Below are 17,893 nucleotides of genomic sequence, written 5' to 3' on the forward strand. Positions count from 1 at the left end.
CCAAATGTTCATCACTAAACCTTTCTCTCACTTTGCTTATCACAGTTGCATCCAGCTATTTCCCCATCAATCCCACGTAGACTTCACCTTGAAAAAAATAAGAAACCAGACCAAATACATCTTTTTCCTATATAATATAAACTGAATCAGAAAAAAGTTGTTAAAAGACAAAAATAGAGTGGGATTGTGGTGACAATCCCATGAGGTCCTTTCTTTTATTTTATGGTGAGATAGGTGATGGCAGTGTGTGTATGTTGTGTGCGTACACATAAGTGGTAGTGCAATCACACACACTCCATTTGCTATGGCTGGCTGTCTAGAAAGCTGTAATCATTGTGGCGAGCCAGGACCACTGACCTCTTAGCTGTTCATTACCGTCAGCGGAAAGCCTTCTCAAAATAAAAAAACTCCTGAAATACTCTACAATCCCAATGGGGACTAAAATGTATGTCTTGGAGAAAAATCATCGCCCAACGAGTGGAATTTCAAATCTTTTGTGCAGCGTAGCTGATATATAAAGGCAATATGTTTTTCCAATGAAGACTTCACATATATGTCAAGCCAAAAACATTGTTTCAAGCTTCAAATAGAGAAAAGAAGGATTGGAACTCATCAGGTTTTCATTATTAGCTGGAGCTTCAGTAGAGAGACTTCCCCTCAATTATTGTCCAAGTGTCGTTGGTTTTACCAAACAGGATGTTAGGGAAAATCTTCATCAGGCACGTAGACAGAAATTAAAATTTGGACAGAGGTTTTAGCCTGTTCCTACTCTACAAGAAACATATTTTAATTTCTGTCTGTGTTTCTTTTGGAGAGTTCTCACGCTTTCTGGTGAAACCTCATCATCAAGACTGGAAGTGAGAATAAATCTCTGTAATAGAATTCTGAATTGTGGTAAACAACGAGAGAAGTTCTAATTCCGGAATTAACTCTATCCAAAACAAGAAAAATAGTTTCACAGTGCACATAAACTTGCCACCTCTCTCGTTGTTTACCACAAGTTTTTGTAAAAACTTCAAACCCCTATCAATTGGTTTAATTGGCTTAATGGCTACCAGCACTCTCGCCTTTCAGTACTGGGGTCTAAATCTTGGCCTGAACACCAAATACATGCGTTTGGGCCATACTAACATATGTTAGGGACATTCAATTGTGAGTTTATCTGAATGATAGCTAGAGATGTGGCCATTGACTCTAAAATACTGAATATTATGCTTTTACTATATAAAACATGATAATAATTTTACCCTCAGTGTCTTTGTTAGGGAAATTTACTCTCAGTTTGCCCTGTGGACCACTGTCACCAGGAAAGAAAGCAAAGGAAATTCTTTGGTGGGACATAGACGTCATGAAAACTAATCTATAAATAAAACAAAAATGTTGCATTTTTAAGTTACAAAAGGTTACCTATGTATAATTTTTTACTTGGTCTTCAAACTAAAGATTATTGAAGTATGAAGTCAACTAAATTCCCCTATTCCATTACTATATACAGTGTGTGTTTTTCCTTGTATGTGAAGTCCTTTGATGACTGGGGTAATAATTGCTTCATGAAGGTTTCCCACCTTAATGCTTAAAAGTCATTAAATCACCCAAAGTCAAGATAGGAATTCTCTTATTTAAGGTAACCCTTTGTTTTGTCATTAGTTGCAGCAAGTTCCATGAAATATTCAATATTGGTAATCCACTTTTAAACAATTTCCAGTGCTTAAATGAACATTAGTGTAGCGTAGTGTAGTGTATATAAAGTGAACTATATATATATATATATATATATATATATATATATATTAGACCTTCTCCTAATTTGTTGTCTGTGTTCCTGCTCGGGAGCTTTAACTTCTTCATGTGGCCGTTGTCTCTAAGACAGAAAAGTTGAGAGAAATTTAATTTTGAGTTGTCATCAGAGCAATAAATGAAGGTAATTACTCAATACCATACCCGGTTATCTATCTATTATCTAAGTAGGGGTCAAATCTGACTTTTGCTAGGAGATATTTGGATCCCTATAGTAATCAATGGTCCCACTCTGCTGGCAAACCACCGGCTAATTGAAGTAATGCAGACCACAAGATGACAACGCTGCTTCTAATTGATAGCCATTGGCTTAGTGTTGTCAGCAAGATCTCCATGTAAGAAACTTTTCAACAGAATCACAAAAAAAGTGTTTACTGTATACAGGAACACATACTAATAATATTTTGGGGTTTGCACACTTTTTTACCAAGAAAGTTGGTAAAATAAGATGAGTCTAAACCCAAACAGGTGGACATTGTCTATTACAACAGTAATCAGATGTAATTCAAACCAAAAACATTTACTTTGAGTTTTGAATAGACTGGAGAAGGATAGAACCCATGTTTTTTATTTCTGTATCCCAGCACAGGAGATTTACTGTCTATTTGCCCGGTGTCTATTGTCCATTTTACAGTTGTCATTTCATGGAGGTGAAGGTAGATTCACCAGTTTGTGCTGTGTTTTTAGGACAGGTAATTTTGGGACAAGTCCCCAAAAAGAAATGCACAGAATAAATAATATTGTTACCATTTTGGGCATACACCATATATGTGGTCTGCTATGGTGCTACAGTCATAATCACACCTAATGACCTTTCTCTTTTCTATCTAAGCCAGCTCTAAATTATGTGCAAATTGGTGCCACCGCACACTGGGACTGAGTAGGGTACCCCTGCTATAAAGAATCAGTTTTTTACATGGTTGCCATTGGGAAGAATGGTCATTATACATAGGCATATATATATACATTATAGGTATACATATATTAGGGAGCGGGCTCTGCTAAATGGCGTATTTCCCCCGGATCTATGCAGATGCCATTTTATGGATGTTCAAATAGCCACAGCTCAAGAAACCCCTGCCAACTTCTGCACGAACCCTAGATATCCCAGAACCCTGATGTCATCATAGGGAGCTTTCCCCAGACTTCCAATGTGACAGCTATTGGACCGTACAGGATAAGAAAAGAAATCTGCAGAACATGTACACAGCATATACCACTCACAGTAAAAATCCCCTTGATGGATCCAGACACAAACCATTCAGTGTGAAGCGGGGCTGATTACAAAGCCTAACTGTATGCAGTTTAGTAAACATCAGCAGGTTTAGGCCCTTCACTTCCCCTATGGTTTGTTTCAATAACTTAGCTGGGTGATTTTGTTTATGAAGCTGTGACTAGTTTGTATTAGCAGCTCTTTTAATTAATATATGATTATGTGTATATACAGATCTTTATAGGATTAAATGCTTACAGATTACTGCGCATTAGAAACATGTACATGGCTAAGTATTTAATCCCCAGAGGAATGTTGCAGTTCTTTCTGCCTAATATATTTTGTTTGTTTCTCTTTATATAAACAGTAATGGGAAATGTATACACAATCCGTATTGTAGGGATTTTGTAGGTTGGGAGTTAGTAGGCATTCAATCTCAACAGTGATGAATAGTGGTGTCTTATAAGGTCAAGCTAGTTATTTATCTGTTTTAAACAATTATTTTCCATTCCCTATGCATGAACTTGTCATTGGATATATTCCAAACTGCTAACCAGATGAGAACACCAATTATATCTTTAAATTATCTGTACACCCAATTATTATAATTAAATATAAGCTTTAACATGTTAAAGTAATTTCAAAAGCCATTATCAGTATTTTAAAATCTGCAATACGAGATGACCTCCGGCGTGGATCCCTATTAATGCATTTCTTATTATAGGGTGACAACATTTAGCTGCACCCCTATTCTTTCAGTAGGGACTACAAGCAGCCATACTAAAGCACATTGCACAGGGATAATCCATTGATGTCACCATCAAGAAACCTGTCTTGCAGAATATCTTGGAGCAATTGATGGAATTCCAGCATGTAGTTTGCAGGAGATGGAACAATAGATGGAAAAAAACATGATTATTGTGCTTCAGCAGTTAGGATTTACATGCTATCTTTACACGCAAGGATTACATGCAAGCTAAAGCCAGCAAATAAACTGTTTCCATAAAAAGTTACATTCAAGGCTACTGCGTGATACTGTCATACTTGTCAATGTGCTGATGTCAGCTCTCGTGCATGGTTTGAAGACCTCAAATGACCGGTATTAAAGCTGATCACATAGAAACTGCAGACCTAAATACAATCTAAGATGGGGCCACTGCTTCACCTTCCTAACCAGTAGAAATAAACTTTGTGGACTTGTGTGGTGTGGCCCCTTGTATGATGTGCAGGTTTGCAACATATTTAGAGGTTCTTCAAGGGTCTTCGCACACCCACATAATGTCCTCCAACCTTTTAGAGCTTGTGGACCACTAATCTCACAAACTCTGGACCTCGCATGCACGGGACGCCGGGTGTCACTCAAAGGGGAAGAAACTTGCCCAGAGTGACGTCATGATGCCAGAACCCACTCCCCTGAGACACAACCCGCCAACCACCGCTGGAGGGTGCACCGGCCAGAGCCGTGGCTCACCTGTCAGACAGCCAGGGGTTGGGGACCGCTGCTTTAACCATCACAAAGCATACTTTTTGTTTTTAATAAATCCTACTTGTTCGAATGACCTTTATACCTTCCAACTTTATACTGCTTTTAAAGAAATGAGAGTGTTGAATCCTCTACTTAATCCCTCTACTCAGGGTGCCATAGATGCAAACCTGGCAATCAGAGATCCGGTCATCATTTTATTTTCCCAGCATGCCAGCCAAAAACCAGCGGTATCCAAGATAGATCATTATCTCTTTGCAAACAGATCATTTATTAAAACAAAATTTAATCCCAAAGGAGGCCTCGAATTCTGAAATTTGATAATCACATACCCAGTATGATTTTTTTTAGAAAGGTAGAATACTGTTTCAGTATATCTTACTTGGGCTTGATTTAAAACAAACAACCCACTAAGTTTTATTCCATAATGACAGAATGCTTTTAAAAAGTAAGTATGTGTACAAAAAGACTGCTAATGGCATGCAAATTACACTTCTCTCTGCTACCTGTTTCTTTAATCTGCTGCCTAAAAAGTTGGTTTTCATAAAGCCTCTGAGATTTGTAGTCAGATCCATAAGCCATGCACATGTCATATACATACACATAGACTATTACAAACCTGATATCCTATAAAGAAGATAAATAGAGGAATAAATAGAGGAACAGTGGAACCATAAGTTCACTGGAACTAAAGAGTTGCAATAGTTCTCCCTTCTATCTTAATTCAGTCCCTGATGGTATGGAGTGCATGATCTTTGTGCTCCATCACAGTATGCAAAACATTTGAGCATCTATTCTAAACAAGAGATCCGTGGAACCCGGTGTTCCTCCAGAGTTGCGGGAAATTCCTTAAACCGTGGCATGTAAAATTTGATGATACCTGCAAAGTTTTGGGGCAAACTTTGTAGACACATCTGCATGTCTCGAATGATGGTATTGGTTTGTTGTATTACAACCACCCCTGTAAGGGGGCATTTTTTCACCTGGACACCAACTTAAATGACTTTTTCCCATCAACCCCCAATAAAATGTTTTTAGCAGGGGTTTCCTGAGATCTGAAAATATTTGAGGAGTTCCTCAAGGGTAAAATTTTACTAAGCCTAGTCTTTTAAAGCATTGCTCTACTGTCAGGGAGTCAGGGGGTATCAGGGAAAACAAGGGGTACTTTTGTACCGAGCCCCAATCAAAAGAGTTTAATTTTGCAATGCAAAAAAAAGGGTTCTAGGGGTCCAGGAAGGTTACCTAGTATCGCCTATAGCCCAGAAGTTGCTAATGGTGTTCCTGTGTATTGCTTTGAAAAGGATAACACAGTATACATTTTTGCATGTATGTGCTGAACATTTGGGGAACAAAAAGATTTTTAGTTAACAGTTCAGAGATCATATGGTCATCATTGACATATTGATGAAACAATGACAATATTTATACGTGTAATTAGTGCAGACATGTTTATTTAACTCACATTCATGTTGCTAAAGATTTCCAATTCCATCCCATCTTCCTCTAGGCTAGAGAAGTAGCAGCAGAAATGTTGGCTGTCATCTCCATGTACTCCTGTAGGTGGCAGAATTGCATTTTCCTAGGCTGGGGTCCTCCCTGCAGTAAATTTACTTTAAATAATTTTTAATGATATCCTTTTTTAATGTCCTGTTTTCAATTAGCGGAAATGAAAAACATTTTAGTTAAGGTAAAGTGACTGCATGTTTCTAGAAGCCTCAGACTGGCAGTACGTGAATATGGCACTGAGGTTTAGCAAAACAAACTAAATAGCTTACCTATTCATATATTCTTCTTTATTAAGATCTTAATGTTCATTAAAAAAAAACATTTTGTTGGGAATATTTTTATGTCATCTAAATTTTCAGTATTTTGCCTATAAAGCATCTTCTAATGGTCAGTAAAAAAATACAATAAGAGCTGATACTAAAGATAGCTTTGTAGAGGACATTATTACATACTTATGCACCTTGTAGAAGCTTCTGAAGACCTGAAATCTTGGTTCCCTGTCGTGCAAACCTCTATTATTACTTGGGGTGACCCATCTTGCACCCTCTAATGTCCAGTTACTATGAAGGGCACTATACCAGGCCAAACGTGAGGTTTGGGAAATTCAAAGGCGTGGTCATCAGTTTTTCAACATAGAAGCTGGTCAAGATTTTTACTGATGGAACACACAAAAGCTGCTTTTTATTTAAAGTGGAAGTAAACCCAAAACAAAAAATAATCACACACCTTCAATACCGCAAATCAGTCTATGCGTCAGGAGGTTTCTTCCATCGGGTCCTGCGTTGTCCCAGTATCTGTCTTCGGCCCAGCGATGACATCTTCTTCTCTCTTCTTCCGGGTCCTTCTTCCTGCATCACCCGATCTCACACTGCGCAGGCGAGAGATCGGGTGATGAAAATTGAAAAAAATTGCCAATCTTACTGTACATGCATGAGATCGGCAATTTTTTTTCTATTGATAAAAGGGCTCCTTCTGCGCATGCCCGAGATGTTTGGCCATTGTGCAGAAGGAGTAGCCAAGAGCCTCCCGGGATGCGTGACATAGATGTCCCAGGAGGGGCAATGCTGCACCCTTTAAAAAAGCCAAAAAAAAAACAAAAATGTTTACTTTAAATTAAAAGATTGAGTTTGAGTTTAGGTATGCTATAACTACTTTAACACTAAGGAACCTATAGTCTATAGGAACCCCTGCTAAAACCAATTTTAGGGGGTTAAGTGGGGTGGCTAGTGGAATAAATTTCCTCCTATACTGGCGGCTAGAATATCATATTTGATAAACAACTAAAAACATTATGAGTCATATAACTGGCTCTACCAAAGGGGTTTTGGACAAAGAACTATGCAGGCATCTTCAAATAGAAGATCAATCAACCACAGTTCATGGAAACTCAAGCATCCCCTGGAGGAACCATGGGGTTCCATTGAACCCTGGTTAAGAATGGCTGCATTATGGGGTATTCGGTCAGAGTCTCTAGGCATGCAACCTTTGTTGCCCAAAGCAGCACCCTGAGCTGAAATTACCCATAGCCTACAGCTGTCTTTTTTTAAAACCTCATCACTCTGTCCTTCTCAATGTACAAGTGATGGATCACTGATTCTCAACCAGGATTACGTGGAACCCTTCAAGTATTACTAGGAGGACCTTAAACAATGAGCAATTTGTACCTCTCAGGTCAGTTTAAATGATCTCCTTGGCCAATTACCAATAAAGCAAGAAGCATTCTTCCCATTACCACTCTATTATACTGTGAGTTGTGGATTTAGTAAATATTGAAGGTGTTCCCTAAAGACCTGAAAAAACCAGGTCTTTATATAATGCACTATTTAGAGATGTGCTACAAACTCCAAGCTCGAAATTAAAGTCAATTTAATGTTGAGAAACCTCTTGTTGATATAGCCACCAATTTTTTGCATCATTACCCATATTACAGGTAGCAGGAGTGCACTCTTTGTCTATATACTGTATGATATAACATTAGAGGTATGAGATTGCTTCTTGAATATAAAATATTTTTTTGTTTTGATAGGCCTAACTTAACTAGAGTTAACATACCATAACATAAAATATAAATTTATATAACAAAACGTCATATCTTATGATGATAGTAACTACATGTGTAATAAATAAATATACACAGAATGACCACCACCAGCCAATTTTGCCTTTAGCAGATCCATCCTGGTATGTAAGCATGTTCATCTTTCTATCTGGATACCTTCTTATTTCAGTAGCATCTGTTGCTGTATTCATATTCTGTAAATTTAATTTAAATTAAAAAAAAGCAATTTCCTTACTTGCTCCTGAACATGTGTGCATAGAAAAAATATCACATCATTCATACACAGTAATTCAATAAATTCTACTGTCTCTATGGGGGCGCTAATGATGGGATAAAAATAGGAAAATTGTTTATAGAAAGTTAATATTTACATGATGTTTTCCCCTTAAAAGGACAGCAACATATGTGATCTCCAAATAATTTATAGCACACTTATTGATACAATTAAAAAGCACATGACTAAATCAGCATTGAAGCTAACAAAGGAAAGCCTGTTGCTAGCCCATTCTTCTGAATATGCTGGATGCCCAATTGTCATACCAGCTGTCATGCTTCAATAATTGGCACCAGAAACAATGGCACAATGACCAACAGGGAGCATGATTTACTATCTTCCTTTCCTAGAAAAAAACCTCTTGAATGAGAGTGCTAGTGATGGTGTACACCAGGGGTCAGCAAACTTTTTTGGCTACTAGGCCATTTTAAGAGGTCAAGAAGGCACACAGGCCGGACTCTCTCTCTCCAGTCCCCCGCTGATGGCTCTTCCCCCCCTCAGAAATGCCCCTGGAGGGAAATCCCTCTCCTCCGCAATGCATACAGAGGAGAGGGAACGGCCCTGAAAAGGAATCCTTCTCCTCCGCAATGCATACGGAAGAGAGAGAATGTCCCCTTACCCTGGCGGCGGAAGTGTTAACGCCAACTGTGGTAAATAGGGAAGGGAGGCATAAAAAAGAGGCTCAAGAGCTGCATGCGGCCCTGGAGCCGCCAGTTGCCAACCTCTGCCGGTCAGGGTTAGGCTGGATGGACCAGGGGGCGTTAGGCTGGAACAGACTGCTGGCTAGGCCGTATTTGGCCTAAAGGCCAGAGTTTGCCTTCCCCATGGTCTACACCAACCCTAGCTGATAAACCTACTCCAGCAGCAGTTAATCCAATGAAGGACAATAAAAGCATTGGATAGGGAGCTTTTATTTATTTTTATTTTTTTTTGGGGGGTGGGTCTATAATCATTTTTATGAACTAAACGTTTGCAATCTTTAATTTATTTGACTGTGCTTTATTGCTATTATTGATAAGCCCTTCATGTAATACCATATTGGGCCTATTTATTAAAGCCCTCCAGGATTTTGGGATCTCCCATGTTCTCCCATGCTAGTCTATCATCCCCAGTATTGGAGAACTTTATGAAATCAGGCTTACTGATGGTGAAAGGTCCTCATAAAGATATAATGGGCGATCGATCGCCACCAATGCACTCTTTTGAAGACAAGGAAGCTAATGTGCTCCATCAGCTGCCTGCTTGGCCAGAGTTGCTGGCTTTTGACAGCCCAGTTTTGATCACTTCCCGGTTTATATTACCCATGAAGATCAGGGAACAAAAGTTTGCTGGTTTTCCACTGCTTTCCACCCACCATGAAGCTCCTGATGGTGGCAGGGAAACTACTAAACACTTATTCCACCCACACCCAACAGTTTCTAAAGTAATACTTGCCTTCCTCACTCCCCAGTGCTGCCTTCCTCCTCCTCTACTGTCCACCAGCCCTCCTCCTCTACGGTCCACCAGCCCTTTTTACTTTCGAATGACCCTCAGCAGCATGCTACCACTTTTCGGGAGCCAATACTGTCAATGGCACACCCCCTAGGAGCCATCATTGCATGGCCTTGTGGTACAGTGGAATGCTGCATAGAAAGGGGCTCACACATCATATTCATTAGGATATTTGTGGATTCTGTATTTTATTCTGAGGTTTGCACTGTAGTTAACTGATTGCTGAAATTACAATTGCATTCCATACACGAAGACTTACTGTGACTGAGGAACAATCATTGTGCAGAGTTGAAAGCAGATCCCCTTCCCATTTACATTGAGACGATTTTAATACATCCTAAATAAAAATACATCCTAATATTTTTTAGCCTATTGTATGTGAATATTATGTAACTGTCGGCACGATTCATTTTCACAGTATGTTAATAGTTTATCTCTGCTCTCTGATCTTATTACTAAAATGCTGCAACTTCATCTGCAGTATTTTAATTCTACTTATTGAAAATGGAAAGTCATAAAAGTATTTAATCACACACTGGCATTCATTGTGGCAGGTATGACGTTAATTGAACATTATGCATTATGTGATTTTTAAAAACGCGTAGATTACAATGGATTTTATTTTCATTAATTCAGATGTGTGACGGCAGTTGCTATGCCAGCATGTATGTAGGTAGATTGCTTTGGAATTGACGCTTGGGCCAATAACCTTGTATTGCTGCTGAGAAGACATGGGCGAAGGGGTGGATTTACCATGGAAGAACGCAGCTTTCCCTGTTTTGTGTTTTTCACATTTAACAATAGCCATAGATAGCCTATAAGAACTTCCCGAGGGTGGAAGGAATCCTTGTATTAAGGTATCAATGTATGCATAAACAATATGTTCATATGCAATTACGGTATATAAAATATACCAATGGATAATATGGCCACCACAAAAGTTAAACCCTATGTTTGGGCAAAAAATAAATTCTATCTCTGACCCTGCAACCCCTCTCCCCCGTACCCATCCAGTAGGATCCATGGCCCCTTCTACTGATGCCATGTTCTGAACCATTCAGACCAGGTACTCACTACCAACAGCCAACAAAATTGTCTATGTCAAGCAGGTGGTGATGTTGACGCCCAAGGAAGGCAGTCCTTGTAGTGTACGGACTATACTGACAGTCCTGCTACTACATTGTCACCAAAAAACAAAGGTAAATTTAAAATGTTGACATTGCCCTCAACAAGAAGTTATGGTAAATCTACCAATGGGGACAATTGTTCTAACTTTCCTTATACCTCCAAACTCTACTTTTGGAGTTGACACCCAAAAAAGGAAAGGAAATGTTGCTAATGGTACACACATATCATGACCCTTCCTTACACTATCAAAAACAAAAACGTTTTGGCTATAGAAAGGCATTGTCCAGTTCCTATTCTTATCCAATACTTCTTAATAGCTACCACAATGTGAACAAACAGTGTGTATTTTCCAGCTGGACTGCTTGAGACATAAAGAGAGACGGAAATACCTTAGCCAGCAGCTGGTAAAATCCTCAAAATCTCAACAAGGAGACAGGCATAATAAACATAGCATTCAAGATAGAATAACCCTTTATGTATTAGAGTTCCTCTTTCTTCATGCACAGCCAAAGGTTGCAGTATTCCAGCTTGCTAGTAAAGGGAGTTGGAACGCCCACTCCCCGGTAAGACCTTTGCCCAAACCTTACCATGAAGCCGGCAGTAGAAAGGGTTTAGGCACTGAAGAACAAATACATTGTTTGCATTTCCACATTAGGTTATAAAGAGCCTACTGAGAACTTCTGTTATATGCTAGTACATCAGCATGAACAGATTCAGTATCTTGTATCAGTGTAAAATACAAGTAAGAGTAGATTCATTCAATGATGTAATGAGCTGGAACTATACTTGACAATAAGGCCTTTACTATCTTGGCATGAATATTACTCTCTAAATTCAAAATAGATCAGACTAACTGACCGAATTATCAAACCTTTCTTCTCAAGTGATCATCTAGGGCCATAATGTGCCCATAGGTGACCACTCAACAACCATTAATTAGGCCAAAAAAGTTGAACAACTTCTTTTATACTGGTCCTGAATTATATTTATGTTTCATTACATTTTTTCAAGGATGCAACATAAGTTAAAATATTACATCTATTAGGAAGTCTAGTTCCACCTCTGAGCTAGGGAATTAACATGAATTAATTTTTTTTATATTTGGTCAAACAAATTAGGAAAAGATAATCAGCATTTTTAGTTCAATATAATATACTGAAGCAGTGAGGGATGAAGCCAAAAATCAGCCCCTGTGCAGAATAGATTTGGGGATTGCCTGTCCAATTATGGACCACCGTTGGGAGGTCTGGGGCCGCTTTCCTATGTACTGAGACAATCTGATAAATTCCCAACTGTCACCATTCTGCTTCTCCATAAGTACCTTGGGATACTACATTAATGCTGATCTCCAGACAAACAGCAAAATGTGCAGATATGAGATGTTTTACTTGCTAAAGGATTTTGTATTTTCATCCACCAGTCTTAAAATTTACAAGGCATCAAAAAAGCACTTCCTTTGATGACTACCATTTTCTCTGTTACAGTCAGGACGTACATGGTGTCAGCAGACTGGTCAATGAGGGAGCAACAGCAGGCTGGTGGGGTCATCCCTCTGCTCACTGCATTGTGTTGTCCTATCAGCATATCATATTATTAGCACATGTTCATCGAGCAAACCTCATTGGCTCTCCATGCTTTCCCTGACCTCTACCAGTTCCAGTACTGTTGTACAAGAGCAGGCTAAAGGCTGATGCAAAGTCAACTTCCTTATACATCCAAAATTTAATAATGCATTATTTCATGTATTTTCCTGGAGTTTGCAGGTTGCCAGGCTGGATACATTTTGAATGCATGGGGTAAGAGATAGCATGCTCGGGAGTTATGTTGTTGTGGCGTGGATCGCTAAAGATTAGGAACCCAGAAGAGAACTAAGTGAAGATGGCAGAACCCATGACGGAGTGAGGATAGGTGCCAAGGCAGATAAGTTTATTTTATTGTAGAAGGTACATTCTGCAAGAAAGGATCTACCTGGTTCCTTTTTTTAAATGTTCCACTATTATAGATGTGTTGAATATTGGAATAGGATGAGTGCATTTATTGTAGACTTCAACCATCCATCATCCTTCATCCATGAACTTTATGGTTAAATTCTTTGTAAAAGTTCATAGAGTAAAGTTGAATATTTGATTACATATGGAATAGATCTGGCAGTGGTAAATGCATGATCTGCAGAGAACAGTGAACAAAAGAAACCAATGGGGAGTCAGATTAGCTATGAGCTGATTGTTGATTGGTTGTTAAGGTACCAGATACATGACTTGCTGAGCTGAATTACTGAATGAACTCATTAATTATGCAGGAAACTTTTCGGGAATTAACCATTGTGATAATGTACCAGGGGCAGATGTGAGAATGCTGCATCCAAATGCCCACAATAATAGACCTAGTGAACATATGTCCAGGCCGGTACCCCCCTGTGTGTGGCTGGCTTCCTGTTGACAGCTGGCTTTTCCTCTTGCTTGATATTTTAGGAGTTCCTGCTGCCTATCAATCCAATTCCAGGATATGGTGACGCCATCACTGTAACCCGTTAGCTGCTGAATCACCCGCCTTCCAATACCGAGGAAGCAGAAAGAGATGGCACAGATCATGGAAATACAGAGGGAAATGTGATTTAGGAAAAAAAAATCAATGACAGCAATGAAATAAAAATATGTGAATTAGCTCATTGTGGTGAAGACAAAAACTCCAAGCTTAGCTTCAACATTTGTTTCTTATTATGCAGTACAGTATTGGCTTGTTTTTTCATTACCATTTTCTATGTGGTTCTTACAAAAGTGTAACATCGGATTCCATCCCTAATTCCTTCATTTCTTAATTTTAAAGCCACACTGAGACTCGATTTCCGAGTATTTCATACATGAGTTGTAAGGGAGGAGGGGCGAACCCCCCACATCATTATATTGCATCGTGTAGGACAGACTTTCACCCCTCACACACATTGGATTCATAAAGTATGTGTAGCTACAAGTTATTATTCCCCCATATTGACCCTTTTCCTTCGAGGGCATTAGGATAGGAGTCAGGTCGCATCCTATGGGTGCACTGGGCTGAGAATAGATCTTCAAAAGATTCACCCCTATGAGCCAAAATAGTAAGACATACCAAGAAAACCTTTGGCCTTATGGTGCTCCACCATAGACCCAACAACCAGAAGACAACCACTCTATAACAAAGTATTAGTCACCCTGCCATGATCACAGCAACCACATTGGAGAGCCTACCAAGGACATGTTTGGTGTATATGGCACCCCACCATGTCAACTTCAAGGGGTACTTTACCAAGGGCATGATGGCTAAAAGGTGCACCCTTCAGGGACATGACAGCTGAATGCGGTACCCCACCAGGCATTTGTCAGATTCATGGGGCATAATACCAAGGGCATTGTGATGGATCTATGGATCATGACAGGGACATGACAAATGAAAAGGGTACCCAGCAGGGACCTGTCAACCTCATGGGGCACCCTAATAAAGGTATAGTGACTGAAAGGTGGACCATGACAAATGAATAGGTAACCTAACAGGGACATGTCAGCATCCTGGGCCACCTAAACAGGGACATGTCATCATCATGGGCCACCCAAACAGGGACATGTCAACATCATGGGCCACCCTTTTAAAGCTATGGTTTATGAAATGTGGACCATGTCAGGGACATCGGGTACCCGGCCAAGAGCATGGTGGCTGAAAGAAGCACCCTGTCAAGAACATGTAAACTTCATGGGGCATTTTATCAGGGCCATGGTGACGGAAAGATGCACCCAGCCAGGGACAAGGCAAATTATTGGGGTGCCCCACCAGTCAGTTTCATAGGGCACCCTAACAGGAGCATGGTGACTGAAAGATAAGGCAAGTCATGGACATGACAAATTAATGGGACACTACAATAAGGCCATGTCCGCTAAATGGGGTACCCCAAAAAAGAGCATGATGACTGAAAAATATCCATGTCAGGGACATGACAAATGTATGAGGCACCCTGCCAGGATCGTGACACTGGGCACCCTCTCAGGTAACTACGGGGCACACATTAAAGATATTGTGGTTGCATAGTATTCACTGACCAATTAAATTCTTGTCACTGGTCTCCTTCGTGCTTAATGGATCTGGTAGTGTTTAGGTTTTATTACTGGATAGGAGACTTCAGAACCCGAGTGGTAGCAACCAGATAACATGCAAACTGAGAGATTCTGTGTCCCTTATTGACATTGCAAGATGCAGACAAAGGCAGCATTAGGAATTTATTAACCCCCTGATATATCAATAAAGAGAACATGCGTAACCTCAATACTTTTATAAAGGAGGGTTGTTAGCTACAAAACATGCATTAAAAATACCAGCATAATAAAAAATAGAAAAATGCTCTCTTGACATCTTTGCATACATTCATTGTTCTGTAGGCTTTGGGAGCTAAACAGCACACAAGTATTAAAGTCACTGGTAAAAGTAACTTTTCCTACTTTTATTTTTTCTTTAGATTAGATTTAGTGTATTAAGAATATAGGTATCTATTTTCACGTTTTCATGCTTTGTGCTGTGGGTCTTCGGCAGCCTCTTTTCTGCTACTTCCCGTCTAGATACATGCAAGATCTTTTTTTCTAAGGCATTTCTACATCTCCAAGTTTGTCAGATGATAAAGAGCACAAAGAGCCTTTAACACAAAGTTTACAGGAAATTGTGACACCCCTGGCATATGTCCAGTTAAAGGAAATATTATTAATTACAATGCCAAAATTTTTATTACACAGAAATTATATAGCGCCAACATATTAGGCAGTGCTGTACAAAGTCCATAGTCATGTCACTCATAGCTGTCCCTCAAAGGGGCTCACAGTCTAATGTCTCTACCATAGTCATATGTCATTAATACTGTCTAAGGTCAATTTAGGGGGGAAGCCAATTACCCTAGCTGCATGTTTTTGGAATGTGGGAGGAAACCGGAGTACTCGGAGGAAACCCAAACAAACACGTGGAGAACCTGCAAACATGATTCAGTAAACCCATGTGTCCCTTTTTTTCCACTATTACTTTTTTTTATTATTTTGAAGCAATGCATGCAATATTTTAGGGGTGGGTAAAAAAGATTAGGTCAAATGTATGTTTTGTGTTTGATAAAGTAGTAAATGTATAAACCCCATGTTGTGTACTATTGGGGGAATTTTTTTTCATTTCCTGTTATAAAAATAAAAAGAAAGTTATAGGAAATCTCCCAAATTGAGAAGCTCAGCAAAAATGAGTGCCCCCCATTGGAGGATTTTCATTACCTAATGGGGACAAATCTAAACTTTTGGACTTTCCGTTACTTTTTTCTTAGTGACAGCACTCAGCAGGGCAAATAGAGGGGTGAATCTTCTTAACAGGAACCCAGCAATAAAAACTTCCCTTTCCTAATCTATTATTACTTTTATTTAAATAGTATATACAAGATGAGCAAATGAGAAGTAAAGAGAAATGTGTTCCAAAATAGGAACGGTTGGTAGCTATGTACTTCTCTGAGTGGGTTTCATGACGGTGACAACAGTGGACCATTCCTGTGCAATATGCATTGAAATGGACTCTTGTAGTCATCAGAAGCCATGTGAAAGGTTGACAATGCAAGAGTACAGTCGGGACAAAGCGTTGTCACCCCATAAAATGTTATTGAGAGCTCTTCGGGGTAGGGTCCTCTCCTCCTCCTGTGTCGCTGTCTGTCATTTACAACCTCTATTTATTGTACAGCGCTGCGTAACATGTTGGCACTATATAAATCCTGTTTAATAATATTATTATTTTTAATAATAATAATTGAGGATCTTCATGTTTGGATTCTCTTGTACTCTTTCTCTTGCTATCAAAAGCGTTGGCATGGCCTGGGTCACTGGCGAGCCTTTGCCCAGAGTTGTGCCCAGCCTGCCCCATAGCGATCCTATTCCCGTTGGGTCCCAGTGTTCTATGCCATGGACTGAGGTTTTGGAACCCAATATACTACGATGTCAAAAACGTATCCAATGAAATGAAAGGTGCCAGAATCCTCGGTACACCTTCCTCTTCCAATATATCATAATGTGTTCATGCTATGGGCACGGATATACGTCATTTATTCACGCCTTCAAACACTGAAATATCAATATTATGGTGTAATATATTACAGAAGGGTGAATCTTGTTCTCTCATTATTTGATCGTAACATTAGTAGGCTGGCATGGAGGCTAAAAATATTTCAAAAATACTTATCTGCCCAATCTGATTTACGCTGTGGCGTGCCAGCTGTCGAGATTAACCCATTAACAGACAGATCTGTTGCATTTAGAGGATTATAGAGGGTTGCCAGAAAGCTAGCCATCTCATTGCAGCTGGGCAGCCTGGGGAATGTGAGATGTGTGAATGTGTGTGAGTGTGCGTGCATGTATGTGTGTGTCAGAAGGTGGAGTCAGAAGGCTGTCTTTGCACCATTGATTCAAATCAGCTTTTAGGGGCTGTGTTTCTGTGCTGAGCTCAAGTTAGGGAGAGAGTGAGAGACAAAACCCCTCCACGCAATACAGGGAAAAAGAGTTTAGAACCTCAATCATAACAGGAGAATCCTTCCCCCCCTCCCCTCCTTCCCTCTCCATCTTCTCCTTCCCCCTTCTTGGCGGCAGCTTCTGATGTGAGCCCATTTTTCCAAATTTGGGATTTGTTGTTTGGAGGGGGGGAAGAAAAAAAAAAAAGAAATCACTGCTGGGATCTGGAATAGTGGACGGTCCCCAAAATGTCTGATCCTACGGTCAACGCGCACCTGGAAGGTATTATTTCCGACTTTGAAGGTTAGTAAAAATCAAATTGTTCTGAATATTTTTGTAATATTTGTAACAGATGTGTGTGTTGTATCATAGCCTGGAGAGAAAGCTGTGCTTGTGCTGAACTAGATTGGAGAAGGAAAGAACTCCAATGGTAAAGTCCATGATGATGGTGAGGAGCAGG

General features: G+C 39.7%; 1 protein-coding gene across 3 annotated transcripts in view; it reads left to right on the forward strand.

The window, feature by feature from the left end:
* SEPTIN9 (septin 9) overlaps window positions 1-17,893 on the forward strand; it is a 174,287-nt gene that overhangs the window by 50,395 nt on the left and 105,999 nt on the right. The window contains exon 1 of one of the 3 annotated variants that reach the window (XM_072403812.1): window positions 17,337-17,736. The exons of the other annotated variants lie outside the window; for them this stretch is intronic. Coding sequence (XP_072259913.1) covers window positions 17,682-17,736 — 55 coding nt within the window. The 5' untranslated portion in view covers window positions 17,337-17,681. Of the gene's footprint in view, window positions 1-17,336; window positions 17,737-17,893 lie in introns of those variants that run through there. 3 annotated transcript variants of the gene reach the window in all.

Source organism: Pyxicephalus adspersus, chromosome 3 (genome assembly GCF_032062135.1).
Source record: "Pyxicephalus adspersus chromosome 3, UCB_Pads_2.0, whole genome shotgun sequence".
In the NCBI taxonomy this organism is placed as follows: Eukaryota; Metazoa; Chordata; class Amphibia; order Anura; family Pyxicephalidae; genus Pyxicephalus; species Pyxicephalus adspersus.